The sequence below is a fragment of the Salvelinus sp. IW2-2015 genome, linkage group LG30, assembly GCF_002910315.2.
Source record: "Salvelinus sp. IW2-2015 linkage group LG30, ASM291031v2, whole genome shotgun sequence".
Taxonomy (NCBI): Eukaryota; Metazoa; Chordata; class Actinopteri; order Salmoniformes; family Salmonidae; genus Salvelinus; species Salvelinus sp. IW2-2015.
The window spans coordinates 14,696,432-14,721,857 of NC_036869.1; the positions used below are offsets into that span (position 1 = coordinate 14,696,432).

At 42.2% G+C, this 25,426-nt stretch overlaps 1 protein-coding gene across 1 annotated transcript; it reads left to right on the forward strand.

Annotated features, from left to right (window-relative positions):
* The first annotated feature begins 3,623 nt into the window (after positions 1 to 3,623).
* LOC111955262 (cytosolic non-specific dipeptidase-like) lies at positions 3,624 to 25,307 on the forward strand. Its single transcript, XM_023975437.2, has 11 exons — positions 3,624 to 3,781; positions 6,009 to 6,152; positions 7,063 to 7,225; positions 9,207 to 9,295; positions 10,062 to 10,262; positions 13,982 to 14,066; positions 14,383 to 14,543; positions 14,857 to 15,021; positions 20,676 to 20,817; positions 20,931 to 21,078; positions 24,416 to 25,307. The coding sequence occupies exons 1-11, from the start codon at positions 3,722 to 3,724 to the stop codon at positions 24,480 to 24,482; spliced, it is 1,425 nt and encodes a 474-aa protein (XP_023831205.1). The 5' UTR covers positions 3,624 to 3,721; the 3' UTR covers positions 24,483 to 25,307.
* The last annotated feature ends 119 nt before the right edge of the window (positions 25,308 to 25,426 follow it).

Here is a 25,426-nt window from a genome sequence, read left to right on the forward strand (position 1 = left end):
GAAACAAAGACCTTTCTTCTGAAACTCTGTCTTTACTTGTTCTGAGAAATGAAGGCTACTGCCTTACTCAAGAAAACAAGAGTGCTTGTATGGGGGCTTTAACAATTTTATTTTACATTGCAAACTAATGTGACCAGTATTAATGCCAAAAACCGACGCCTCACACATTCTCAACTGGCAGCATCATTAAGTAGTACCTGCAAAACACCAGTCAACGTCAGTGAAGAGGCAACTCCGGGTTGCTGGCCTTTTAGGCAGAGTTGCAAAGGAAAAAGCCACATCTCAAACTGGCCAATAAAAAGATTAAGATGGGCAAAAGAACAGACACTGCACAGAAGAACTCTGCCTTGAAGGCCAGCACCCCGGAGTCTCCTTTTCACTGTTGGCGTTGAGACTTTTGCGGGTAATATTTAATGACGCTGCCAGTTGACTTGAGGCGTCTCTTTCTCAAACTAGACACTAATGTTCACCGGGGCCTCCCACTCTTCTATTCTGGTAAGACAGTTTGTGCTGTTCTGTGATGGGAATAGTACACAGCGTTGTATGAAATCTTCAGGTTCTTGGCAATTTCTCAGAACAAGAATAAACTGACAAGTTTCAGAAAAAAGCTCTTTGTTTCTGGCCATTTTGAGCCTGTAATAGAACCCACAAATGCTGATGCTGCAGATACTCAACTACTCTAAAGGGCAGTTTTATTGTTAAAGAAGCAAGTTTGTTTATAACGCATGTCTACTAGGGTTGTTAGCCCACCTGTCTAATGATTATTTGGCTTTTCTTTTTCTCTCCCAAAAGCAACACGGGTCTAATATGAGAAATGGCTACCTGTACAGTAATGAGTGACCATTTTAGAAAATCACCCTACCCAAGAATTAGGGTTAGGGATTAGGGTTCAGGCTAAAATAGGTTATACCTATTGTAGGGTTTGACCCACATCAAATGACCCAGCAGCCATTTTAGAATGCCATTTCCAAAACAACAACAAAAAACATCTGGCAGTTTAAATCGATTACATCTTGAAAAAGGACAGGCACATGTGTTTTGTTTAGGTTTACACCTTTTCTGAAAGTAAATATGGTCAACCATGACCAGAAAATGTTTAAATGGCCATGAGCCAGCCATCATTAGCACTATTGGTCATAACAATGTGTACCTAGGCGAACAGTGAGCGTGCTCACCGACTAGCTGTAACTTTGTTAATACGTTATTTGAGTTAAGCAAAAGAGTTTAACGAGGACATATCTTATTACCAACAATAGCGAAGCGGGCATTGTGACGTAGCACAGTGGGCTGGGAATAGGATGTTGTTCGGAAGGTGAGTTGGTGCTCATTAGAATGAATAGGAGCTGGCAGGGTGAAAAATGCCCTAAAATAAAGCCTGTTTTTTTCGCGATAACTTCAAAATGATGGCAAACGGATGGTAATATTATGAATCTGGGTTCCACGGCAGATGCAATGAACTAGTTTGTATCAGAAAAGCGTTAAAAATGTAATGTGTCCAGTTTACTCTTGATGCTGGCATCGGCTGTAGCTGAGCTTCTAACGTTTGCTAAATCCATCTCCTTGTTTTGAATCCTCTTGGCTATATTCTGGTTGAAACATGTCTGGTTGACTGTCACCATGTAGATAATAGATGCTCCATCGAATTTGTGACGATGAGAGAAACCACTTGAAGCCATTGTGTCTGGCCAGTTCTTTCAGGTTTGCCCAAAGAATTGTTCTTCGATGAGGTTTAATGGCGGTTGGCATCCAATATGTTGCATTACAGCCACCTACTAGACTGGAGAACAACTCCCTTATACTATGCTTGAAATAATAAACAAATACCCTACCATATGACACTACACTCACAAAAAACTAAAAATAACACCACCCTACTCCGGTATTTATTCCTACCTCATGCCATCAATCAAAGGATGGGACATCGCCACTTAACACACCCTGTAAATCTTCTCCCACACCCAAATACCTCTGCAGCTGACACCACAACCTCCATTTTCTGTGACTTACGTTCCATCCCTGCAGTACAGTTGATAACCATTAGTATAAATGCTAAAAGTCCGTTCAAAATGTGTTTCCCAGTCGGATCTCATTTATTCACAACTTCCCAGTTGTCTTGAACTCAGTAAAGCATAATTTGTGCCGTGCTTAAAACAACTTAATTTACAGCATGACCAATGTTGAATGTTTATCATTTTAAACTTGGAAAAGCGCCCCTTAATCCCAGATGTGAGACCCCACAGCCACTCTACTGAATAGCAGGCTAGTGATTGCTTTGAAATGCTTGCAGTTAACGTTAGCCACTCACTAATTCCTTCCAAACCACTCATTGTTGAATTTGCAATTTCCAACTTGTTGTGTAATGTTTATGTCCAATGGCTGATGGGCACATATACGTTTTATCTATAATTTCTCTTCGTATGAGAAGGATTAAAAAGGATTTGCCAGTAGATTGTCAACTTGATTCATGATAACTGCTAGCTAAGATGTTGACATGATCAGTCCAATCAAAGCTACTGTACATATAACGTGTTTTGACGTCATTTTATCTGTGACCAAGGACCTTGAGCCTTCTTGGGTCGGCACATCTAATGTAACTCTATGGCAGCACCCAAGGGGCTAGAATTTTCTAGCTCTCCCCTTAGACTTGGCGTTGACGTAGTGTCCCCATGAGTGACATAACACTGAGCCAATCACAGCGCAGTGCTCTGTAATTTCTGCTGGCTTGCCCCACCACCACAGAAAGCACTGAGCTAGGCTGAAACACCTGCATTTTGGAGCTGCCTTACTCAAGAAAAAAAAAAAGAGACCATGTTGGTATGCAGCTTTATTAACTCAATGATATACATATCTGTTACGTTGTTTGCAAACTGATGTGACACGTTAATGCCAAAATATCATGCAAAACAGGCAAGCAAAAAATGTGGGGCTCAAAACAGGTGTGGCTCTGCTCCACCTGCCCTGAATGACAGGTCGCCACTGCACCTGAGCCGTCATAGTGTATCATTTTTGTATGTATTTTTATTTAACTAGGCAAGTCAGTTAAGAACAAATTCTTATTTACAATGACGGCCTACCAAAAGGCCTCGTGGGGACTGGGGCTTGGATTAGAAATTAAAAATAAAACAATACAACACTAAATAGAGACCTAAGACAGCAACATAACATGGTATCATTCAGCCTCACGAACCCTGACCTGCCTTCCTTCTGGGCAAGGAAGGCAGGTCACGCACATCTCGCTGTTCTAGAAATGACTCGGACATTATGAAAACAAGCCCAGATGAGCCGTGGGCTTGAATGGGGCAGCTAGCTCACGCCCGGGAGGCAGTCGGTTACAAAACAAATGCAATCAATTTTCACCCGGTACACAACTTTTTTTTATTGGTGCATTACTTTTTCTTATCCTGAAAGCATACTGAGGTGACTTACCTCTGTCTCTTCTTTATAATATGTTTCTGAAAAGGTTTCAACAATATTGCCAACAAGAAACTCACTTGCCTATGAGTATGAAGATTCCACATTGTTATTTGCAACGTTCGGGGGTTTCTGAGATAATACCATGCCATCACAACTACTAGTAGTGTCACAGTCAGCAGTTTGGGAGGAGCTAATGGTCAATAAAACGTTACAAGACATTGAGGCATGTGCATTGCTCTGTTAATTCATAGTTGAAATAGTCTCTGTCCCAACAGCTCTTAGATTCCAGTAAACTCTTCAGCCAAAGATGGCTCATCTTCAAGCACTTTTTAAATATGTGGACGAACACCAGGAGCTATACATTGAGGTAGGATTTTCTCACTACTTGAATTATAATGCATTTAGTCATGTAACGTTATTACTATCTCTGACTTGACTGAGTTTAGTAATGCATTTGCTAGCCATAGTAATATTTTAGCCAAAACATTACTTTCCAGGTGAATCTCATATTAAATGATTTAACAAAATTCTTAGTCATCAGAAGGACTTATTAAAATCCTAGCCTGGCATGCCTAGGCTATTGATTTCACTTCTCCAACCCCTTTAGATCACAAGAGTAGCAAGAACTGACATAGTAGCACAACCTAGTCTCAGAGCATTTCATATTATTCTGTGCGTAAATCCGAGACTTCTTATGATATGGTATGTTACGTTTTGTATGGTATGTATTAATTTGTGGATGTCCATCACCCATTTCGTATATGTTACAAATTTGCAAAACGTATATTTTACGAGTTTGCTAAACGTATGATATTTTACAAATTCTAGCCAGCTGGCTAATGTTAGCTAGGCTATGGGTTAAGTTTAGGAGTTAGGTTAAAGGGTTGAGGTTAGGGGAAGGGTTAGCTAACATGCCAAGTAGTTGCAAAGTAGCTAAAAAAGTAGTAAGTATTTGAAAAGTTTCTAATTAGATAAAATGCTAAAGTTGTCTGTGATGAGATTTGAACTTGCAAACTTTGGGTTGCTAGACGTTTGCGTTATACATCCTCCCTGACCAACCACCCTACTTTCGTTTTTGCCTTAACCATACCAAACGTAACATATATTAATCACAATATTATACCTATACTCTATTAGACCAGGCTGGGTAGCAAAAACACCAGCACATAAGATAGGACACCAGGGTATTAGCTTTAGTGCCTAAGACTTCACTTCCTTGCCACTATAACAGTCATGTGCTTGTGGCTTTTCCTATTAATACACTTGAACAAGTATAGAGCAGGGACCTCACAATATTATACCTATACTTAGGTGCCAATATGATATGTATTGCGATTCTCACAATTCAATATATATTGCTATTCAATACTGTGATTTTTATTGCGATTTGACGTTCCAAGCATATTGCTGCAGAGGGATGAGCAAGCCATGAGAACTAGTTCTGATCAGTCATGGAAATTTAAAGTGCTGAAAACAAATTTGCTCCATATTTAAAAATATGGAGAACCAGCTATGAAGGAAAAATACTGGCGTTTGGTTGCAGGTACAGCCAACTAGTGCAAAAATAATATCCCAATATGTAACAATTTCCTCCCCCCATCACTAAACAAATACCGATCTGAATGTGTCCTATTAGTTAAACATTTTTAATTTAACCTTTTAACTAACTAGGCAAGTCAGTTAAGAACACATTCTTATTTATAATGATGGCCTACCAGGGAACAGTGGGTTAACTGCCTTGTTCAGCTTGGGAATTAGATCCAGCATATTTTCCGGTTACTGGCCCAACGCTCTAACCACTCTAACCACCTGCCGCCCCTGTAAATTGTCGTGGAAATTCATGCTGAGAGAGACCTGGACAACCATCTTCAAACAATAATCCCTATTTAATATCGATTTAATTATTGCAATAATGAAGCTGGTCGACACACACCATAGTGTGTGTTGCCGAGAGCTTAACATTTACAGAAATGCAGAGTTCTTTTATATAGTAGATCTAAAAATCCTTAGTCATGGCAGGTTCCCCCCCTCCCATGCAGATTGGGGCATCATAAGCCCACTCTGCACGGGGGTTGTTGTCTTAGTTTCCCAGATGCCAGGATGATTTAGAGACTATGAAGGATTGTTCTAAATTCTTCCAGGCTATCTATCTCGGTTACACCCACCACATCCTGTCTATGGAATGCAGTCTAACTCATTTGTCACCTCAAGCCATCTCTAGTGACGCATACACCTAGATTAGCTGCAGGGAATATAAACCATCCCTTCACAGCATTAATATAACAGAAATGTCTTACTATTTGCAAAGTATTAATTGTTAACTATTAATATCAAACAAATCAGGTAAATATGTCATTTTTCTCTGTGTTCCTTGATTATTACCACTAACATGAACTGATTGCGTATGAAATTGGCTTGAAAGCCTCTGTCAATTGAAAATGTATTTATATTGGCATGACAAAAATGTGTGTTGCGTAAGCAACAATGTTGAACAATTCATCATAGCATAGCCTACATTTATAAAACAATCAGAATTGGGTCTAATGTTCATCTCGCTCTCTCTGTCCTGCTATCTCTATCCTCTCTGCATTTAGCGTCTTGCCCAATGGGTTGCTGTGCAGAGTGTGTCCGCCTGGCCGGAGAAGCGAGGGGAGATCAAGAAGATGATGGAGATGGCAGCCAAGGACATTGAGAAGCTAGGGGGCACGGTGGAAATGGTAGACATTGGCAAACAAAAGGTAGGCCTTTGCACTATGTGCCTTGATACAGTGCCTTCAGAAAGCATTCATACACCTTGACTTATTCCACATTTCGTTGTTACAGCCTGAATTCAATACCCCATAATGACAAATTGAAAACATGTTTTTAGAAATGTTTGCAAATTTATTGAAAATAAAATACAGAAATATCCAATTTACATAAGTATCCACACCCCAGAGTCCATACATGTTATAATCACATTTGGCAGCAATGGATTGTACAATATTTGCATTATTCTTTTTAAACTTCTTCAAGCCCTGTCATGTTGTTGATCATCGCTAGACAGCCATTTCCAAGTCTTGCCAGAGATTTTCAAGCGGATTTAAGTCAAAACTGTAACTAGGCCACTCAGGAACATTCAATGTCGTCTTGCTAACTTTGTTTATGAAATAAATGAAATTAGTATGTAATTGTTCTTATTTGTTCACTCAGGTTCCCTTTATCAAATATTAGGTTTTGGTTGAAGGTCTAACATTCATTATCAAAAATATTCAAAAGTAGAGAATGAATAAAGGAGCAAATACTTTAGCACAGCACTAACATTTTGAGTAAACTGCAACCCATCAAATGAAATGCAACTGCTCCCTTGACTTTCATGGATGTAAATCATTTACCCTAGGGTCTTTACTCACTTAGTCCTCTTCATCCCTGTGGAGCATGAGAGGCTTCCAGGAAAGAACACTGCTGCCGATCCTCTGACTGGACTCAGACCCCCTTCAACCCTGACTGCTTTGCAGTATCACTGGTTCTTAAATCTGTCTCATTCCCTTCTTCTTTTACCTGGTCATTTCTTTCATGTTGGTGCAATGAAGGAGAAGAGGAAAATATGGATTTTTAGACCATTGAGAATGAAACCCTTTTTATATTTGGCCCCTCTTGCCCCCTCAGCTTCCCTCCGGAGAGGAGATCCCCTTGCCACCCATCGTCCTTGGCTGCTTGGGCTCTGACCCGAGCAAGAAGACGGTGTGCATCTACGGCCACCTGGACGTCCAGCCAGCCGCAATCGGCGACGGGTGGGACACAGAGCCCTTCACGCTGGTGGAGAAAGATGGTGAGAGCAGCTATTTCAAAGCACCTAAAAGAGAACAGTGCTGAAACATCAAAATCCATGCCAACATTGAGATTTGGACTTTGATGTTTCAGTGTTCTCTTTTTTGGGGAAATATGTTTCTGATTTGCATTTCTCCTTGCATCAGCTTATAGGTGTCATGATTTCTGTTGGTTCTTGACTTGTGAAATATAGGCTTATGGCATTGTTTTAGTTTTATAATTAATTTTTATCAAAAACCATTCCTACATGACATCATGCTGCATGATTACTGAATCAAAAATAAAATCTGCTAACAGACTGCAGTTGTATGTGGCACACCTTTTAATAATTTCGCTGCTAGTCTATGAAAGCTGCAGGACACACTGTATGCAAGGTGTAAAGAGCTATGAAGGCAAGGCTTGCCCATAATTGACTATGTGGTATGTTGTTCTTAAGCCCTTTAGACATGCCCTGGACTATTGGCTATTATCTGCATGTTTTCCAAAAGTCTGCACCAATTAAACTGAAGACTCCAAACTACAGGTTACACGGGTGGCAGTCAAGGCTGTGATCAGTGTCACTCTCATTCAAATGGGTTTAAAATGATTGCATGAAATTAGTGTTTGATAAGGAACTTTCCTCAATGGTCCACCAATCAATCACCTGTCTGTAAAATGGGGCGGTAGGGTAGTCTAGTGGTTAGAGTGGTGGACTAGCAGCCGAAAGTTTGCAAGTTCGAATCCCCGAGCTGACAAGGTACAAATCTGTCGATTTTAAGGCAGTTCCTAGGCCGTCAAATCTGTCGAACCCACTGTTCCTAGGCATTGAAAATAAGAATTTGTTCTTAACTGACTTGCCTAGTTAAATAAAGGTAATATATATATATATATATATATATATATATATATATATATTTTCCTTACTGGAAACCTAGTGTTGTTCCTATCAAGTCTGTCCAAGTGAGACACAAATCATTCTGTTTTGATGTTTTGGCCTGTGGTTGCACAACATCCTGGTCGCCTTTCTGGTGACATTTGAGTTAGAATTGAATTGTGAAAAGTGCCATTTGTGTGGATACATTGAATTTTTATAGACTTTTTTTACATCAACATTTTATTAGCATATCATTGGAAGGACATATGTGTCAGTTATGCTATGTGGCAGTCAGCTATGTTGCTGTATACATGTCAGTGTGTCAAATGCAGAGATGTGTAAGCAGCACTTTCCTTCCACGCCGACACACTTTTCTGGATCAAAATGGGACTTAGGTGGTGGGGGCGTGGCCATGGGCGAGGCCAATGCTGCGGTCGCCTTTCTGCTGGCCGCAGTGACAAAATGTAGCTATTTTAAAGCACATTTCCTGCAATTCTACAGATTTTGCCATGGCATATGTTATCTGAGTGACTCAAACATTATCAATGGGGGCCCCATGCCATGACAAAAATGTTAGATTCCCTGACTGTCTAGTTTTTATTTTGGTGATTGTTAGTTCTCAAAGATGATCTTATAAAAACAATATATATTTTGTCCATTATCTTTTCTACATACTTTATCTGGTTTAAGTCGTTGAAGTTTACACACAGTCATTTTCTATCCCTAAAATGACCCCCCCCCCCCCCGTCAGGTGACTGTTACCGCCGAAGACTTTTCTATGCCAACAAAACCCTGTTGATGTCTTGTGACAGTTGCTAAATCCTCATTTCCTTCCTTTGGCTCTTGATGTGTTTCACAGGGAAGCTAGTAATGCATTTTTTCTTTCCTTTTAGTAGCATTCTCCCCATTTTATTTTATTGGCCTATAATGATATCTGTTAAATGACTATAGGCTAAAATAGTTTTCAAAGATAATATAGTAGATCATTATCATTGCTATATATATATTTTTAATGGTTTTATTCATTGGCGTTTAGATTGAAGTCATTTTTTTACTAAGACACCTACGGCTTGCAGATTGCGTAAATTGTCATCATAAAAAACATAATCAGCAACTTAATCCGCTGCAGGGAAGCTCTATGGCCGAGGCTCGACAGACGACAAGGGCCCAGTGTTGGCCTGGTTCAACTGCATTGAGGGCTACCAAAAGATCCAACAGGTAAGACACAGCACCACGACTTGATAAGTACCACTCACTCAAGCTTGCCCAGGACAAAGAAAAACCCATTGGATTGTGTTTTCAAAACAGTTTTAGTACATGGGCTCTTTTCTTGGTTAGGCACCTAATAACAAGCCTATAACCAAGCAAGGTTAAAAGGACTTGTTGATATGTCAGCTCCATGGTAAAAAGCCTCTTGGCTTGAAGACTTTTCGTCTCGATGATTACAGTTGATCACATCAGTGTTGTCAGCAGCACGGCCGTCCAAAGTCCTCAAGTCATTTTTATCCCCTGTCATCAGCGTTTAATGATTGAGCTGACCTACATGTTATACTAGCTCCCTGACATCGTAACTATTTGAGGTACAGCCAGAGGAGGATGGGCCTCCCCTCTGAGTCTTATTCCTCCTCTAGATCGTTTTTTGGGGTGTAGGCACTTTGTGACAATGATGTTTGAAAGCTAGGGCTATATACATTTTAATTGAATGATTTGATGATCTCTATTTGTCATAAAATTTAAGCACATGACTGAAGAAGTTGAAGTAGTCTTTTGTCAGCCCCAACAGTGACATTCATTTCGAGGCTTTAATAGTTTGTGGTTAATAGAAAACAAATGAAAAAGACATCTCTACCTGGTTGTAACGGAGACCAGTTGGTTGTAATCGGTCATGTGATGTTTTCTCAACAACAACAAAGCATTTTACAACCAGAAAATAGTGCTGTATTTTGCCCGCTGAGATACTCATCCATGCCTCTCATGAAAACAGGAGCTTCCGATCAACATCAAGTTCTGCTTCGAGGGCATGGAGGAATCGGGCTCGGAGGGCCTGGACGAGCTGGTGTTCGCCCGCAAAGACACCTTCCTGAAGGACGTGGATTACGTATGCATCTCAGACAACTACTGGCTGGGCAAGACCAAACCCTGCATTACCTATGGACTGAGGGGGATCTGCTACTTCTTCATTGAGGTGAGCCCATAGAGTTAGAAAAATCTAGAGGGTGCAATTATCACAATAAACAGTTATTGCATGGGTCATAAAATCAAATAAAATTTTATTGGTCACATACATGTATTTTGCAGATGTTATTGCATGTGTAGCGAAATGCTTGTGTTTCTAGCTCCAACCGTGCAGTAATATCTAACAATTTCACAACGTATACCTAATACACACATCTAAGTAAAAGAATGGAATTAAGAATATATAAATATATGGATGACCAATGTCAGAGCGGCATAGAATAAGATACATTAGGATATAATATAATACAGTATATACATATGAGATGAGTAATGCAAGATATGTAAACATTATTAAAGTGACTAGTGTTCCATTGTACACTGCTCAAAAAGATAAAGGGAACACTTAAACAACACAATGTAACTCCAAGTCAATCACACTTCTGTGAAATCAAACTGTCCACTTAGGAAGCAACACTGATTGACAATAAATTTCACATGCTGTTGTGTAAATGGAATAGACAACAGGTGGAAATTATAGGCAATTAGCAAGACACCCCCAATAAAGGAGTGGTTCTGCAGGTGGTGACCACAGACCACTTCTCAGTTTCCTTGCTTCCTTGCTGATGTTTTGGTCACTTTTGAATGCTGGCGGTGCTTTCACTCTAGTGGTAGATGAGACAGAGTCTACAACCCACACAAGTGGCTCAGTAGTGCAGCTCATCCAGGATGGCACATCAATGTGAGCTGTGGCAAGAAGGTTTGCTGTGTCTGTCACGTAGTGTCCAGAGCATGGGGGCTACCAGGAGACAGGCCAGTACATCAGGAGACATGGAGGAGGCCGTAGGAGGGCAACAACCCAGCAGGAGGACCGCTACCTCCGCCTTTGTGCAAGGAGGAGTAGGTGGAGCACTGCCAGAGCCCTGCAAAATGACCTCCAGCAGGCCACAAATGTGCATGTGTCTGCTCAAACGGTCAGAAACAGACTCCATGAGGGTGGTATGAGGGCCCGACGTCCACAGGTGGGGGTTGTGCTTACAGCCCAACACCGTGCAGGACGTTTGGCATTTGCCAGAGAACACCAAGATTGGCAAATTTGCCACTGGCGCCCTGTGCTCTTCACAGATGAAAGCAGGTTCACACACTGAGCAAATGTGACAGACGTGACAGTCTGGAGACGCCGTGGAGAACGTTCTGCTGCCTGCAACATCCTCCAGCATGACCGGTTTGGCGATGGGTCAGTCATGGTGTGGGGTGGCATTTCTTTGGGGCCGCACAGCCCTCCATGGGCTCGCCAGAGGTAGCCTGACTGCCATTAGGTACCGGAGATGAGATCCTCAGACCCCTTGTGAGACCATATGCTGGTGCGTTTGGCCCTGGGTTCCTCCTAATGCAAGACAATGCTAGACCTCAGTGTGGCTGGAGTGTCAGCAGTTCCTGCAAGAGGAAGGCATTGATGCTATGGACTGGCCCGCCCGTTCCCCAGACCTGAATCCAATTGAGCACATCTGGGACATCATGTCTCGCTCCATCCACCAACGCCACGTTGCACCACAGACTGTCCAGGAGTTGGCGGATGCTTTAGTCCAGGTCTGGGAGGAGATCCCTCAGGAGACCATCCGCCACCTCATCAGGAGCATGCCCAGGCGTTGTAGGGAGGTCATACAGGCACGTGGAGGCCACACACACTACTGAGCCTAATTTTGACTTGTTTTAAGGACATTACATCAAAGTTGGATCAGCCTCTAGTGTGGTTTTCCACTTTAATTTTGAGTGTGACTCCAAATCCAGACCTCCATGGGTTGATAAATTATCAATGGAAATCAAATGTTTGTGTGATTTTGTTGTCAGCACGTTCAACTATGTAAAGAAAAAAGTATTTAATAAGAATAGTTCATTCATTCAGATCTAGGATGTGTTATTTTAGTGTTCCCTTTATTTTTTTGAGCAGTGTATATAGGCAGCAGCTTCTAATGTGCTAGTAATGGCTATTTAACAATCTGATGACCTTGAGATAGAAGCTGTTTTTCAGTCTCTCGGTCCCAGCTTTAATGCACCTGTACTGACCTTACCTTCTGGATTATAGTGGGGTGAACAGGCAGTGGCTCGAGTGGTTGTTGTCCTTGATGATCTTTTTGGCCTTCCTGTGACATCGGGTGCTGTAGGTGTCCTGGAGGGCAGGTAGTTTTCCCCCGGTGATGTGGATAGGGGGGTGTTCCCTCTGCTGTTCCCTGAAGTCCACGATCATCTCCTTTGTTTTGTTGACGTTGAGTGAGAGGCTATTTTCCTGGTACCACACTCCCAGAGCCCTCACCTCCTCCCTGTAGGCTGTCTCGTTATCGTTGGTAATCAAGCCTACTACTGTTGTGTCGTCTGCGAACTTGATGATTGAGTTGGAGGCGTGCTTGGCCACGCAGTCATGGGTGAACAGGGCGTACAGGAGGGGGCTGAGCACGCACCCTTGTGGGGCCCCAGTGTGGAGGAGGTGTTTTCTACCTTCACCACCTAGGGGCGGCCCGTCAGGAAGTCCAGGACCCGTTGCACAGGGCGGGGTTCAGACCAAGGTCCTCGAGTTTAATGATGAGCTTGGAGGGTACTAGTATGTTGAATGCTGAGCTATAGTCAATGAACAGCATTCTTACATAGGTATTCCTCTTGTCCAGATGGGATAGGGCATTGTGCATTATGATGGCGAGTGCATCGTCTGTGGATCTATTATGGCGTTAAGCAATTTGAAGTGGGTCTAGGGTGACATGATCCTTTGACTAGTCTCTCAAAGCACTTCATGATGACAGAAGTGAGTGCACGGGCGATAGTCATTTAGTTAAGTTACCTTTGCTTTCTTGGGTACAGGAACAATGGTGGCCATCTTGAAGCATGTGGGGACAGCAGACTGGGATAGGGAGAGATTGAATATGTACGTAAACACTCCAGCCAGCTGGCCTGCGCATGCTCTGAGGACGCAGCTAGGGATGCCGTCTGGGCCGGCAGCCTTGCAAGGGTTAACACGCTTAAATGTCTTACTCACGTCGGCCATGGAGAAGGAGAGCCCACAGTCCTTGGTAGCGGGCTGCGTCGGTGGCACTGTGTTATCCTCAAAGCGGGCGAAGAATGAATTTAGCTTGTCCGGAAGCAAGACGTTGGTGTCCCCGACATGTCTGGTTTTCCCTTTGTAGTCTATGATTGTCTGTAGACCCTGCCACATACGTCTCATGTCTGAGCCATTGAATTGCGACTCAACTTTGTCTCTATACTGACGTTTTGCCTGTTTGATTGCCTTGCGGAGGGAATAACTACACTGTGTGTATTCTGCCATATTCCCAGTCACCTTGCCATGGTTAAATGCGGTGGTTTGCGCTTTAAGTTTTGTGGGAATGCTGCCATCTATCCACGGTTACTGGTTAGGGTAGGTTTTAATAGTCAGTGGGTACAACATAATTTCCTGAAACTCCGTCACCGTAGCAACTCACTCACCGTATCAGTATATTTGTCAATATTATTCTCGGAAGCTACCCAGAACATATCTCAGTCCGTGTGATCAAAAGAAGCGTGGATTACGATTTTTATTTTTTTCCAGACCAGCGTTGAATAGTCCTTAGCACGGGTATTTCCTGTTTGAGTTTCTGCCTATCGGAAGGGAGGAGCAAAATGGAGTCGTGGTCAGATTTGCCGAAAGGAGGGCGGGGAGGGCCTAGTCCTGCTTTAAATGAAATAACCTTGTTTTGTCAGATGGAGTGCTGTGACAAGGACCTCCATTCTGGGGTGTTTGGAGGCTCGGTCCATGAAGCCATGACCGACCTCATTGCACTTTTGGGTGAGTTGAATCAGGTGTGCTGGAATAGAATTATCATAGAGATATGTAGGTATGAAATGATTTGATAGGTATAATAATAGGTTTGTAGCCCTCTGATAGAATCAAATAAAATGCTTGAATGAAGTCTACAAAGTGCCTAGGAGGTTCTATAGGGACTGGGGGTTGTAGGACTGAGGTTTGTTTCCGGACGAGGCATAAGATATCTCTGCGGGGTTCATAATGCACCAAACAAAAGAAAACGGACTGAAACTGGGTGGAATTAGTTTTCTTTTCTTGCTGCAAAATGAAATCCGACCACTGGTGTGTCCTCCTTCAGGCTCCCTAGTGGACAAGAAGGGGAAGATCCTGGTCCCGGGGATGTACGAGGAAGTGACCAATGTCACTGACGAGGAGAAGAAACTGTACGAGAAGATCGACTTTGACATGGTGGAGTACGCCAAGGACATCGGAGCTGGGAAGCTCCTACACGACACCAAGGTATGGAGAGCATGTCCCTGTTCGAATACTACAGAAATGAAAAATTCCTCTTTATATTCTACCTCCCTTGAATCAATCACTGATCTTAATTGGTTGGTTTGGGGAAAGTAATAGGTTGCTAACCATGCTCTCACTTATCCAATGTGCTTATGTATGCATTTCTGAAGAATTCAAACGGGGCCAATGTCTGAAATTACAAATAACTAGATTTAAAAGCAATGCTGGTTGATTCTCAGTCATTTGTAAGTGATTCATTCCCAACATTATCTGGTTCATAATGTCATTTTCCCTTTCCTTTGACCCTCGTCTGCAGGAGGCTATCCTGATGCACCGCTGGAGGTACCCCTCCCTCTCTCTGCATGGCATCGAGGGGGCCTTCTCTGACGTGGGTGCCAAGACCGTCATTCCCCGCAAGGTCATTGGCAAGTTCTCCATCCGCCTGGTCCCTGACATGGACCCCAAAGTGGTGGAGAAACAGGTAGAAACCTCCTAGAATTTAGGTAGAACTCAACTCTATGATCAGGTTTTTAGATACTTTCCTCGTCTTTTTAAGTGCAGATCTAGGATCAGTTCCCCCTACTTCAAATCCTAACATCTCAGCAAGTTAGGCTGACATATGAACAGTGGTAAAGGTAGATAAGCAAATAAGTTCAATTCTTCTAGGATCAGGTCTTTAGGCCATTTCGTGTTTAATTAAAGGTGTTATTGAATAAGCACATTACATGTTCTCCATTGTTGGATGAAATAATAGTGGAGAAACATCATACCCCAGTGGTCAGTTCCTTACATTTCAATTCATTCTCAAGCATTAGATCCATCTATTAGTGGTTCCAAATAGAGGGCTGCATTCCCGTCATTTTTCATGCTGCGGTCAGACAGACGACTTTGGGATGAACATATCTTTGTTGTCCCGAATATTATTTGTATGTGTTAGCCTTAGCCTAACGATTGTATTAAAACATATTTTTCACATTATTCACACACTTAGAATTCACTGCTTCAACTTCAGTAGCCTTACCTCTCTTCTCCTAGGTGGGCGTGCCTACATGGGCGGAGAATCATGTGGCAGTTAACTTAAATATGAAATTAACTTAACCAACGTGAGTCGAGGTACAATCAACACATTTAACCATAATTGAAAAGGAAATGCCTTTTTATTTTCAGTAAGTATTACCCATTTTAGAAAATAAATCTTGATCATGGAAAGAAGTGGAGTGCGCTCAACCAACGTGAGTKGAGGTGCAATCAACAAATTTGATCATTGTAAAGGAAAATTCCTTTTCATTTTCAATAAGTATTGATTACCCATTTATTTGCCTATGGCTGCAAATCACCCCCCCTAAAAAGTACTGTAGGCTATGTCCTATATGCAAAAGTAGCAACAGTCGCTTTCATCATTCTTGTTGCTTCAACATCTGATCTCATACATGTGAGATCAGGTGCGCATGTGGTCTTAATTAAATAGAGTAGGCTATAGTCTACGCATGGGCGGAGAAGCACGGGGCAGTTGTCTATCCAATTAAATTGATTCCTAAATATGATTAGGCTATAGGTTACTACATTGCCTAGAAATAAATATTGATCACCCATATTTCTCCATCTGAGAATCTCCACAATTCTAAAAGGTAGAGAGAAAGTGCAAGTCTCCAACTCTGCTCTCTTCAAACTACATCTAGCATTTTGGCTGATATAGCCCAGTAATACAGATAACCTAATATAATTGGTCATGTAATAATCTCTGGTAATTTAACATATTTCTTAAATTATTTTTGCGCATTTGATATTGCTTATAGGGCACGGAATTGCTGGGACTACGGCTGGCAAGTGAGCTGTGTCACATACGCCTAAAATAACAATGCAGGATTGCGGTTGGGTTTGGGTCCAGTTCTTGCGGTAGCGGGTCGGAGTCGGACAGAAAGCCACCTGGTGCATGCGGGGTGGGGTAACTTTTTTTTGGTTACTATACCAACAACAAATGTTTACCCCTGAAGTACCCTCTCATGTGCATTTTACCAGTAGGCCTATGGTCTCATGAGTCTTCTCAAGTACCTCCTGTGGATAGGCCAAGTACCCCCAGAGGTCCTCGTACCCCTGGTTTGGAACCACTGGTCTATTAGCCTGTAGTGCTGACATTTATTTTTCGTTTTTTAAACAACCAATTGACTCAGTCAGATCAATTGACCGAACTGTGCAATGTAGTAGGGAGTTGTAAACTCAGCAAAAAAAGAAATGTCATTTTCAGAACCCTATCTTTCAAAGATAATTTGTAAAAATTCTAATAACTTGACAGATCTTCATTGTAAAAGGTTTAAAAATTGTTTCCCATGCTTGTTCAATGAACCGTAAACCATTAATGAACATGCACCTGTGGATCGGTTGTTAAGACACTAACAGCTTACAGACGGTAGGTCACAGTTATGAAAACCTAGGACACTAAAGAAGCCTTTCTACTGACTCTGAAAAACACCAAAAGAAAGATGCCCAGGGTCCCTGCTCATCTGCGTGAACGTGCCTTACGCATGCTGCAAGGAGGCATGAGGACTGCAGATGTGGCCAAGGAAATAAATTTCAATGTCCGTACTGTGAGACACCTAAGACAGCACTACAGGGAGACAGGATGGACAGCTGATTGTCCTCGGAGTGGCAGACCACGTGTAACAACACATGCACAAGATCGGTACATCCGAACATCACAACTGCGGGACAGGTACAGGATGGCAACAACAACTGCCGGAGTTACACCAGGAACGCACAATCCCTCCATCAGTGCTCAGACTATCCGTAATAGGCTGAGAGAGGCTGGACTGAGGGCTTATAGGCCTGATGTAAGGCAGGTCCTCACCAGACATCACCGGCTACAACGTTGCCTATGGGCACAAACCCACCGTCGCTGGACCAGACAGGACTGGCAAAAAGTGCTCTTCACTGACGAGTCGCAGTTTTGTCTCATGTTACGTTCCCCAGTTTTCTGTGTTGTGGTATGTATTTGAGTGTGTGTTTCAGGAGATAGCTTCCTGAGTTCTCCATGGCTAATTGATAATTGGAGAGCTGACCACGCCCCCTCGTCAAGAAGCAGCTGKCACTAATTACCTTTGCCACCTGAGGAATATAAAAGCCAGTGTTCTGTTCAGYAAAAMAGATKTTTTTTGGAGGGAGAGAAATCATTAGAGAGAGAAGATTTTGGAAAGATTGGAGAGAGAGATCCTTGCTTGAGAATTTGATTGTGATAAAGTGTTGGTTGTTTTCTCAGAGATTTGGTATGTACTATATAAGTTGTTGCTGAGGGAGCTGATTGGTTATGTCTTATGTGTTATAGGACGCACTGTTTTGATTATTGAAATTGTTTGTTAATAATTGTTCTGTTTCATTTGTTCCCAGGGGGGAAGGAGAAGGCACTTTGGGAGTGCTTAGGCAAGAGGCCCGCGGGCATACATATACCCGTAGTATATTCATTGTCTAGGCACACTAGGTAAGACCTGGGCGGACCACCCCCTGTATTTTGGTTAGGGCACCAGGTGGTGCTAAGATAGGTAAGTAGTGGGTAGGCAGGTTAGATGGGAAAGGGGGAAGTTTTGATATTTACTTTCTTTGCTTTGGTTCCGTCCAGCCCCTTTTCCCCATATTACCGTAAGGAAATAAATCCTAGTAACGGTAAAATCTGCCTTTGTCGTCCTTACTCACGCCTACAGTCCATACCTCTTACGCTTCACAGGGAGTTGAGTTGCAGCAGGGAGTTGCGTTCCCTCTTCTCAGAGGCGTGCGTAACATCTCACCAGGGGTGATGTCGGATTTGCGTTTATCGTCGAAGGAATGAGCGTTACACCGAGGCCTGTACTCTGGAGCGGGATTGATTTGGAGGTGGAGGGTCCGTCATGGTCTGGGGCGGTGTGTCACAGCATCATTGGACTGAGCTTGTTGTCATTGCAGGCAATCTCAACACTGTGCGTTACAGGGAAGACATCCTCCTCCCTTATGTGGTACCCTCCTGCAGGCTCATCCTGACATGACCCTCCAGCATGACAAGGCCACCAGCCATACTGCGCGTTCTGTGTGTGATTTCCTGCAAGACAGGAATGTCAGTGTTCTGCCATGAACAGCGAAGAGCCCGGATCTCAATCCCATTGAGCACGTCTGGGACCTGTTGGATCGGAGGGTGAGGGCTAGGGCCATTCCCCCCAGAAATGTCCGGGAACTTGCAGCTGCCTTGATGGAAGAGTGGGGTAACATCTCAGAGCAAGAACTGGTAAATCTGGTGCAGTCAATGAGGAGGAGATGCACTGCAGTACTTAATGCAGCTGGTGGCCACACCAGATACTGACTGTTAATTTTGATTTTGACCCCCCCTTTGTTCAGGGGCACATTATTCAATTTCTGTTAGTCACGTGTCTGTGGAACTTGTTCAGTTTATGTCTCAGTTGTTGAATCTTGTTATGTTCATACAAATATTTACACATGTTAAGTTTGCTGAAAATAAATGCAGTTGACAGTGAGAGGATTTTTTTTTGTTGTTGCTGAGTTTAGTTAACAGGCCAATATTCTACATAATTTGCACAGAAAACTTGGTAAAAAACTACAATGGTCATAATCCATTGTTCTCTTACTTGTTTGGTCTGTGTTTGTTTTATGCCTGGTACATAAAAGAGACAGAAGAATGCGCGATCGGATCGAGAGGAATAGAGAGCAGTTGCTTCGCAAGGCATCTGTACGTGAAAATACATTATCTAAGTGATTGATAGTTGGTATTCAGCAGTCCTAAAAGTATGCCTTAATTTCTTAGAATTACTAAAATAGTTATTTTGTCAGARTGCATAGGCAGCAGCTCTATCGAGGAGATGATTACTTGGAATGAGTCATCAAAGGTAATATATGCAATCACTGAAATATATATATTTTTAAAGTAATGTGAATAAATTATGGTTTAGTGATTTTTATTTATTTGTATTTATTATGGATCCACATTAGCTGCTGCTACTCTTCCTAGGGTCCAGCAAAATTACGTCAGTTATAATATTATTTTTTTTTAAACATTACAATACATTCACAACAGATTTCACAACATCTACAGTTGAAGTTGCAAGTACATACACCTTAGCCAAATACATTTAAACCCAGTATTTCACAATTCCTGACATTCAATCCTAGTGAAAATTCCCTATCTTAGGTCAGTTAGGATCAACACTTTATTTTAAGAATGTGAAATGTCAGAATAATAGAGAGAATGATGGATTTATTTAAGCTTTTATTTCTTTCATCACATTCCCAGTGGGTCAGAATATTACATACACTCAATTAGTGTTTGGTAGCATTGCCTTTAAATTGTTTATCTTGGGTCAAACGTTTCGGGTAGCCTTCCACAAGCTTCCCATGATAAGGACATTTTGGCCCATTCCTCCTGACAGAGCTGGTGTAACTGAGTCAGGTTTGTAAGCCTCCTTGCTCGCACATGCTTTTTCAGTTCTGCCCACACATTTTCTATAGGATTGAGGTCAGGGCTTTGTGATGGCCACTCCAATACCTTGACTTTGTTGTCCTTAAGCCATTTTGCCACAACTTTGGAAGTATGCTTGMGGTCATTGTCCATTTGGAAGACCCATTTGCGACCAAGCTTTAACTTCCCGACTGATGTCTTGAGATGTTGCTTCAATATATCCACCAATTTTTTCCCCCTCATGATGCCATCTATTATGTGAAGTGCCCCAGTCCCTCCTGCAGCAAAGCACCCCCACAACATGATGCTGCCACCCCCGTGCTTCACGGTTGGGATGGTGTTCTTCGGCTTGCAAGCCTCCCCCTTTTTCCACCAAACATAACGATGGTCATTATGGCCAAACAGTTCTATTTTGTTTCATCAGACCAGAGGACATTTCTCCAAAAAGTATGATCTTTGTCCCCATGTGCAGTTGCAAACCGTAGTCTGGCTTTTTTATGGCGGTTTTGGAGCAGTGGCTTCTTTCTTGCTGAGCGACCTTTCAGGTTCTGTCGATATAGGACTCGTTTTACTGTGGATATACATACTTTTGTACATGTGTATTTCTTTTCATTACTGTTTATATAATATTTTTATCTCAATGAGACTTTAATATGAAGGTCAAAACATATTTAAAAATATATATATTATCCTCTCCCATCAAGGTTACTGGCCACCTGGAGAAGAAGTTTGCTGAACTAGAGAGTCCCAACAAGCTCAAGGTGCACATCGGCCACGGGGCCAAAGCCTGGGTGTCCGACTTCAACCATCCCCATTACATGGCTGGTAGAAAGGCCATGAAGACAGGTGTGTGGACACACAGGCAAACCCTCTCTCTCTCACACACACACACTGGTCTTACTTAAATATTTATAATAACATGTTGAGCAATAATGTCGGTCTCTCCCTCTTTTCCACAGTGTTCGGTGTGGAACCTGACCTGACGCGGGAAGGCTGCAGCATCCCAGTCACCCTGACCTTCCAGGAAGCCATCGGCCGCAACGTCATGCTGCTGCCCATGGGCTCGTCTGATGACGGAGCACACTCCCAGAACGAGAAATTCAACAGGTTGGCTGCCACAATTGTTTTTTTATCTATACTATGTCTGGAATGTTTACCATGGGACAGCGCACAAGATTTGACACACATACACCACACGCTGAGGTCCTGGACTTGACTCTGAGCCATAACTAACACTTAACTCAGTTAAATCAGGTGTGTCACCGCTGGGCTGGAACACAAACTTGCTCACCTGATGATTCCCCCCAGGAACTGTATTTAAGAACACTGCTCTATTGACAACACATTTCTATAAACCACAACCACGTATCAGGACTATAAGCAGCAGGTAGCCTAGCGGTTAGAGCATTGAGCCAGTAACCAAAAGGTCGATAGTTCAAATCCCAGAGACAACAAGGTAAAACATCTGCCGACGTGCCCTTGAGCAAGGCGCTTAACCCAAATTGCTCCTGGCCGTGACCCTACTCTCTGAGGGTGTCTCAGGGGGAGTTGGGATATGCAAAAAAACACATTTCCCATTTAAAATACACACTTGTACATGTGTGAAATATAAGCACCCATCTAAATAGTATTATTATTATTAGCATTGTCACGTAATCTACAGTGTTTTCCACTACCGTCGGCTATTCAGACGATTAATAGACTCATTTTCAGCCAGGTACTTTATCCACTTAAATTAACTGGGTTACTTTTTAATTCGCTAATCAAAAAAGTCTGCCAAGCCTTCTCCCTCTACAACTGCAAAAATCACTGAAGCTGGAGACTCTTATCTCCCTCACTAGCTTTAAGCACCAGCTGTCAGAGCAGCTCACAGATCACTGCACCTGTAAAAAGCCCATCCAACTACCTCATCCCCATACTGTATTTATTTATCTTGCTCCTTTAGACCCCAGTATCTCTACTTGCACATTCATCTTCTGCACATCGATCACTCCAGTGTTTAATTGGTATGTTGTAATTACTTCGCCACCATGGCATATTTATTGCCTTACCACCCTTCTCTTACCTCATTTGCACTCACTGTATATAGACTTTTTCTACTGTATTATTGACTGTATGTTTGTTTATTCCATGTGTAACTCCGTGTTGTTGTATGTGTCGAACTGCTTTGCTTTATCTTGGCCAGGTCGCAGTTGCAAATGAGAACTTGTTCTCAACTGGCCAACCTGGTTAAATAAAGGTGAAATATATATATATTTTTTAAATGAAAGATATGCATCTTCTTGTGATCTATTGATAGGACCGGTGCTTATCAGTCAAAGTGAACGATGACAGGGCAACACTGCTGGTTTGAGTCTGCTGTTTAAAAAAAWATATATATATTTCACCTTTATTTAACCAGGTAGGCTAGTTGAGAACAAGTTCTCATTTACAACTGCAACCTGGCCAAGATAAAGCAAAGCAGTGTGACACAGACAACAACACAGAGTTACATATGGAATAAACAAACATACAGTCAATAACACAATAGAAAAAAGTCTATATACAGTYTGTGCAAATGGTGTGAGGAGGTAGGCAATAAATAAGCCATAGTAGCGAAGTAATTACAATTTAGCAAGTTAACTGGATTGATAGATGTGCAGATGATGATGTGCAAGTAGAAATACTGGTGTGCAAAAAAGTAAATAAAAACAATATGGGGATGAGGTAGGTAGATGGGCTATTTACAGATGGGCTGTGTACAGCTGCAACGATCGGTAAGCTGCTCAGATAGCTGATGCTTAAAGTTAGTGAGGGAGATATAAGTCGAGGGAGATATATTCGTTCCAGTCATTGGSAGCAGAGAACTGGTTAGGAAAGGCGGCCAAAGGAGGTGTTGGCTTTGGGGATGATCAGTGAGATATACCTGCTGGAGCGCGTGCTACGGGTGGATGTTGTTATGGTGACCAGTGAGCTGAGATCAGGCGGAGCTTTACCTAGCAAAGACTTATAGATGACCTGGAGCCAGTGGATCTGGCGACGAATATGTAGCGAGGGCCAGCTGACGAGAGCATACAGGTCGCAGTGGTGGGTGGTATATGTGGCTTTGGTGACAAAATGGATGGCACTGTGAAAGACTGCATCCAATTTGCTGAGTAGAGTGTTGGAGGCTGTTTTGTAAATTACATTGCTGAAGTCAAGGATCGGTAGAATAGTCAGTTTTACGAGGGTATCTTTGGCAGCGTGAGTGAAGAAGGCTTTGTTGCGAAATAGGAAGCCGATTCTAGATTTCATTTTGGATTGGAGATGTTTAATATGAGTCTGGAAGGAGAGTTTACAGTCTAGCCAGACACCTAGGTATTTGTAGTTGTCCACATATTCTAAGTCAGAACCGTCCAGAGTAGTGATGCTAGTTGGGCGGGTGGGTGCGGGCAGCGATCGGTTGAAAAGCATGCATTTAGTTTTACTAGCGTTTTAAGAGCAGTTGGAGGCCACGGAAGGAGTGTTGTATGGCATTGACGCTCGTTTGGAGGTTTGTTAACAGTGTCCAAAGAAGGGCCAGATGTATACAGAATAGTGTCGGCCCGAGAATTGAACCCTGTGGTACTCCAATAGAGACTGCCAGAGGTCCGGACAACAGGCCCTCCGATTTGACACACTGAACTCTATCTGAGAAGTAGTTGGTGAACGAGGCGAGGCAGTCATTTGAGAAACCAAGGCTGTTGAGTCTGCCGATAAGAATACGGACTCAACACATTAACACGGGCCTGGGGCCAGTCAAAAACATGTCCGGCCAGTGAATTTCATCAGTAACTTTTCAGCACATTTTTGCATTCCAGTTCAACATTTACCTGCTCTGTCGCAGTCTACCATTAGAAGACTACATGAGTAAATGTCATGCTATTTGTATTTGAGCAATATGATAGGCAGATCATTCAAGCACCACAATGCTGCCACAAGTCACAACTTCTGGAGCAGTACATGAGTTGATGCATACACAAGCTGTCCAGAGCAAAAAAAGTGCCTATCAATATTCTCACTGAATTTCTTTCTTTCAAGGAAAGTGATTTACAAAAGTAAACCTTCAATAGTGGACATACTAGCAATATGCTGGCCACTGTTGATAGTCTACAAAAAGAAACCTACCGTTCCTCTTAGCTATCCTATTGTAGCCATTTCGATGTCTCGTTTGGAACGTTTGTCTTAAAGGGGCAGTGTTCTTTTTTCAAATCTTCTCAATGACATACTTTAGAAACAAAAATTAATACAATGCAATGCTAAAGAATAGAGTAATGACTTGCATTGCTAAATTATATTACACAGCTTTTTAATACATTCTCAATTTGGCTGGCTACTCCATGTGCTTGTGGAAAACACTGGATCTGTGGTACGTCTTGTTGTTTAATTCAGTGATGTACACATTTATGTAAGTGTATATGAATATATGTCTATGGTTTACTTTCAGGACAAACTACATCCAGGGCATCAAGATGCTCGGCGCATATTTCCACGAGGTCTCCCAGTTGGAGTAAATGAACTAGCCAGACCTGAGTGAGATGTGTCCTTCCACCTCCAGAACTGTGGACCCAACTGTTTAGTTTTCTATCCAATGCAAGTTTCATAATGTTTTCCTTGAACTGCTGCTGCTGTACAGCAAAATCGAGCCTTGAAGATCTTCGTTAGTCATTTGTAATTTCGTCTTCCATCAAGAAGATAAGTAGAGGAAAATAATATAAAAGTATTGTACTGTAGAAGCGCCATCGTATAGCGTCATCTACTGAATCGGAGTGTTCTACACTAGATCTAAACCAAACTCGAAGGAAGCGTGAACAGTATACCCCATTACACTTCCATGTTGTGGTGTATTTATGAATGCGCTAACAGTACACCTACAGAATACACACTCCTTTCCTCCATTTGGGGGACTTGGAGATGATTTTATACCTGATTATTTTCTATCTTAAGATGTTAGCTTGTTTGGGAAACCTCCAACTGTAATGGAAAAAAGCACACCATCTTCAACTCCTATTTTATTCCTGTTTTAGATATTATGGGTAATCATTTATGAAGCAGAACACCGCAGTATGTCTTAAAACATGAGTAGAACAGAGAAATACACACATAGGACATAGCCATAGACATCTGCAGATATTGGAGGCATATGGAAGTATTTGAAGTGATGACAATAACTCAATACTTTTGCATTACGTTGAATATTACAGTATACAATATCGCTTCTTGATTTATCCATTCAAGGTTCTCTTAACTGGAGCTTGACTTGACTTGTGTATGCATCTATTTTCTCCCTTGTCACAAGCCAATATATTCAATAAATCATAACATCAGTCTGTCTTTTATCATGCTTCCAATATCTTGAATTCCCACGTCATGCCAAAGAAAACGTAATTAATACATTTCAAATGTGATTTCGKCTTTTATTTTCTACGGTTTTACAAGTGTAATGTGACAATGACCC